The sequence below is a fragment of the Amborella trichopoda genome, chromosome 2 (assembly GCF_054954075.1).
Source record: "Amborella trichopoda isolate Santa Cruz 75 chromosome 2, AtrichopodaSantaCruz75HAP2 v2.0, whole genome shotgun sequence".
NCBI lineage: Eukaryota > Viridiplantae > Streptophyta > Magnoliopsida > Amborellales > Amborellaceae > Amborella > Amborella trichopoda.
Window position 1 is genome coordinate 11047617 of NC_142337.1, and position 5034 is coordinate 11052650.

A 5034-nucleotide genomic window follows, 5' to 3' on the forward strand; every position below is an offset into this window, starting at 1 on the left:
AGTATAAGAGAAGGGATAAGAAAGGGGCTCCAAACCCAACTGAGAGAAAGAGAGCATGTCCCCTTCAACAAGAAGTTGGAGATCCGAATAAAACACTAAAAAACACAAAACCTACTCTACATACACAACCCCCAACTGATGGAATCCCCTGAACCAATAATAACCAGACCAATTTGGAATTTTCAAGTGTTTCAAAAAAGGAAAAGGAAATAAAAATAACCTTTAAAAGCATTTTAAAAAGAAAAAAAAAAATGTTGCTTCTATATTGGAATTATGATTAGGTGGTCCCAATTCTAAAGTTTATAATATGGTAAGGATCCATTTTCGAATTTCCTGCCACTTTTGACACAACCACCATCATAGCATTATATCACATGACAGTACTATTTGATTAATATCCATTGGCATTGTGTACTATAAGAATGTTTAGTTTGGGCACATGAAAGTCAGTCATTCCTTCCAATCAAATGTGAAATTTGATGGTAACAAATGTGTAATAAAATTTAAAGATAATACTTTTTGGCTTTAAAAGTAAGCATATCCCTCAATTCTATATCTAATAGCTGAGAGTGCTTGCGACTTGTTTTACGTTAAAAATTAATAAATCTAATAGCTAAGAGTGCTTGCGACTTGTTTTACGTTAAAAATTAATAATCTTATCGCATCTTTTTTCATATCTAGCACCTCTATTTGGCAAAATTGATGGGTGAGGTGAGCAATGAGAAAATCCAGTACTAATTTACTTATTGATGCTTAAGATAGCGAGATTCACAAAACTGGGCCATATAGGCCATTAAAGTCAACATGAAACTAAATCAAGATTGAGGTAACCCCAGTTACCATTAAGCAAGGTTATTAGAAAGCATCTCATGTCTTCACTTGTTAAAGATGGGTGTGTGCGTTATAGGTTTTACATGCCATGTGAGCTCAATCGTTATGTTTTATGTTTTATGTTTTACTGAAAATCAAATTCCAAATCAAATGCTTGCCTATCCAAAAGCGCTTTTATGTTTTACTGAAAATCGGCGGTGGCATTTATGTTTTAGATGTTCCTATTGACCTAGCCCCTTGCCGTCGTTTATGCCAGTCCCAAGCCTGAGTAAAAGGGGTGACTTGTGTTAGGTAGGCAGAAGGTCTAAGCTTTGCCACAACTTTTAATGAATCCTAAATCTATGTTATCCGCTCATGTGAAGACGTTCCCCATAAGCGACACTTTTGGTCTTATTGAGTGCATGATAGAGTAGAATGACGGAACGTGATTTGTGTAGCTGGCCCCAAATAGTCGGGATAAATTTTGATGATGATGATAATGAGATTGCCCAAATTATTTTGATAGATTGAGAATTTAGAAGCAATTTTTCCAGTGAAAAAAGGAACAATATATTTCAGTCAAGAAAAAGTTTATATAAAGTAAGTTAAAGGCCCTCAACAATCAAACTAAGGCGCACCTCACGGTAGAATAAGTAGTTTCGACGCCCAAAAACTCTCAAATCCAATCATCTTGACCTTGAAATATATGTACATAAAAAAAATTGACTTCAACTTTTGAAACATTGCATCAATTTCAAAATTTTCAAGTGTTTATAGACCTGCTTGATATACACTATTTTTAAAGCTTTACATTTTATAATTGAAATAAAAATAATTTTTCAGGCGACCATAATGATTTTTGGCACTAAAACAACATCATCCGATACCATTTGAAGGTGCGCCTTACTTTGATTATTTAGGGCCTCAGCCTTATACAAACCACACCCTTTCAATAAGAGTCCAAAGAAATTTGTGGTTTGCTCTTTGAAACCCCATTCGAAAATAAGCATTCTTGTCCCTTGCCCTAATGAAAAGAATAAGACCCACGACTATTGTCATAACATAAAGACAGAAAGCAAAATAAATGAGAATTCTGGCAAATTCTATTAAACATAGAGAAGGGAAACATTTATACCTAACCAGAATATGATCCAAAAGCATGACACCGCGCCTTCCCATACTTTGCCAACAAGCCTCACAAGAAAAGGACAGCCAAAAAGAAAGCAACAGAAAGAAATCAATGGTTGGTAAAAAATTCAGAAAAGACCCCACTAACCTGAGCATCAATGAGGTAGAAACCCATCCAAAAATGCTTTGATTGCACACACATGTATTGGGTGACCCATATCAACATCACCCCAATCTCATGCTCTCCACTCACATCAGCTCCTCTCAAAACCAAACAAACCTGCAAAAAGGGCAGAGAGAGAGAGAGAGAGAGACAGAGACACAGCGCGCACTTTATAAGCAACACCAAGGATGCCTCAACCACCAAGCAATCAAGAAACACCATCCAAAAACTACAGTCCTTTATAAAGCCTGCCCATGATTCAGAAATACAACACTTGGAATGCATAGAACCTGAATTCACTCACCATTGTCTTCATTTCTCCCTCCTCTAGCCATGGCAGCCATAAGCAGAGCAACTCCAAAGGCCCCTCTAGAGATAGGAACCAGAGGCACCATTGGGTCCCTGGTCTTGCAAGAAATCGAGTATTTCAGGAGTGTCGACCACCATAAGAAGCAGCTCCCGATAATACCTTCTTCAATGGAAAGTTTTGGATCCAAAATAGGATCTCTTGAGACTGTGGTGAGGACCCAAAAGAAGAAAAAGAAGGGAGGGAGCAGATTTTTACCGAGCATCTGTTCACTTGCAGATGTGGCGGTTGATACAAGACCGGAGAGGATCCCTGATTTTTGTTACACGAACTTGAAGGTGGACGTGAAGAAATTGCACAGATAGCTAAAAAACAGGTAATTGAAGACTGTGGGTTTCTAAAGGCTTTAGCTTTTTAATGGATTCTAAAGAGTCTCATACAGTATTAGAGAGCCTTGAAAAGCTAAGCTTCCGAAGACGACTGGTTATCGGTGCAGCCCAAATCTTGTCTGGGCTGCTACTGCTGCATTTGAGGTCGACAACCTCAACAATGAAACTCCCTGAGCTCGAACAAGAAGCCCCATATGACGAAGCCGAATCAGAAGTAGACGAGGAAGCCAAAGTCTTTTTGTTTGACTTCTTTCTATAACACTGTGAATCTGTTGCAGCATCAGAGCTGAGCATTGGAATATGATGCTCTGCTTTTGGGTTGTTTTTGGGAAATTTTTGGGTTTTTCGATTGGGTTTTTGAGGGGTTTTATTCGCAGGACTTCTTTGGCTGCTTCCAGTACTGGTGCCTGGTTTAAGAGGCTGTTGTTTGTATCCGACTCCACCACAAAGAACAGAGACTGGATTTGTTGGAGACCTTCTTCTATTGGGCATTGATGTTTGTTGGGGGTTGGAGATCTTCATGGACTCCAACTCTTTGATCATTAGAGATCCAATGGTGCCTGTTGTTCCCACTCTAATACTGCATCCATTATTACTATCAGAGACTTCAATATTCTGAACCATGATGCTTGCACTAGACATTTTAAGTAATCTGTGATCAAAATTTAGACTTTCCTCTGATAATTATTCTAGATGGTCCCTTCTCAAACTGCACCGAAGGTGTATTATCAGTGGCTTGTTGAATAAGGCTATTTATCAAAGGAAATTGGCATCATCTGTAAAGTACATTAAAATGGAATTACAATCGATATTCAGAGATTGATAAATACTAAGTAGCGAAAAGGTGAAGCACCTTCCAGTTTCAGAAATCAAAGCTTCAAATTGTATGAATTGAAAAAACATGATAAGAATTTGTTCAAATGAACAGTCAATTCAGTGAGTAAGAGATTCAGAGAAATGAGAATATTACTAAAAGCAAATGGAGAAAGGAAATAGTCAAAAGATGGACTATCTAAGTTTTTCAATTGGGATCAGCAGAAGAAGATTTTACTGGGCAAAAAATTGGCAAAATCGAGGACGCGAACACCATGTAATTGTAGATGATGCAAAACTTAGACTCAGACAAAGGATCCAGGCACCCACAATTTATCTTTTTTCTCAATGCCGTGAACTAAGCTTTAATTAAAAATAAGAACAAAATTGATGGAAGATTTTGCACTTCTGGGATCCAAAGGGAGGAATCTCGACCACCAATGCAGCTCACAAAAAAGGGGAAAATATGCTGCAAAAGAATAAAATCGAAGAAAGACAAATGACAAACCCTAGATCGAATGGAAGAAGCCTACTGAAATAGAAAAAAAACTCGAAAAATGTACTAGAAAAAAAAAAGCAAAACTAAAAGAAGAAGCACTATATCAAGATCACTATATCAAGATCCTTGGCCGTCCAAAAACTAAAAGGAAACCAAAAGAAATTATTTAAAAAAAGGCCAAAATAACCATGAAATTCCAAGAAGTAATCTGAAACCCCATAATCTCGAGTTACAGATAAAAAATGTGGAAGCCAGAAAGTGGAATCAGTGGAAGATAAGCCCCATCTACGATGTGAGCGGAACCCTAGAAAAAGTTGCAGAGAGACAGAGACTGAGAGGAGGGGCAAATAGTACCTAGAAAGGCAGCCATTAATGAAGCCGTAGTGGTAGTTGTATAGAGGGAGAAACGCAAACCATTAAAGGAGAGAGAGGTTGAGCAAATGTTGCAGACAATCGCCGTGGTTCTCGCGTCTCATCCCGACTTTACTTTCTCTTTTGATTTAATTTATTTTTTACTGTTGTGACTTGTGATCGCACAAATCACGTCGCTCTCATCAGACGATAGAACCCTTTTTATACCACCACATCTCACGCATCGCAAACCCTTGTCTTACTCCAAAGGAGGAAAAGGACCAGAATGACCTAAAATTTGCCTTGAATGCCCCTCCCTGACGATTATACCCTTGACAAGCATCTAAATTACTTCCTTAGTTTTTTTATTTATTTTTTTTGGGACAATATTCCATAATTTTATTGCTTCACAAAAAAAATTCCAATAAACTCAAACATGAAAAACATCTTAAACAATCAACGATGGGTGCGGATTGTATAGAGCCTACCTTCAAATAGTATCGAGAAATGTAGTTTCAATATTGAGAATCTTTGTGATAGCCTCAAAATATATTTTCATATCTAAGTATAAAGT

General features: G+C 37.5%; 1 protein-coding gene across 2 annotated transcripts; it reads right to left on the reverse strand.

Annotated features, from left to right (window-relative positions):
- Positions 1–1543: 1543 nt before the first annotated feature.
- Positions 1544–4671, reverse strand: LOC110008437 (hexon). 2 transcript variants are annotated; one of them, XR_016049131.1, is made up of 5 exons: positions 4464–4671; positions 2667–3573; positions 2406–2573; positions 1946–2218; positions 1544–1834 (listed from the first exon to the last, which is right to left on the reverse strand). XR_016049131.1 is itself a non-coding variant. In XM_088857971.1 (4 exons), exon 2 carries the CDS (start codon positions 3437–3439, stop codon positions 2843–2845), a length of 597 nt encoding a protein of 198 aa, XP_088714097.1. In that variant the 5' UTR covers positions 3440–3573; positions 4464–4664; the 3' UTR covers positions 1544–1834; positions 1946–2218; positions 2406–2842. The 2 variants fall into 2 exon arrangements, 1 of the variants encoding a protein (XP_088714097.1); XM_088857971.1 differs by having other exon boundaries at positions 2406–3573; positions 4464–4664.
- Positions 4672–5034: the final 363 nt, after the last annotated feature.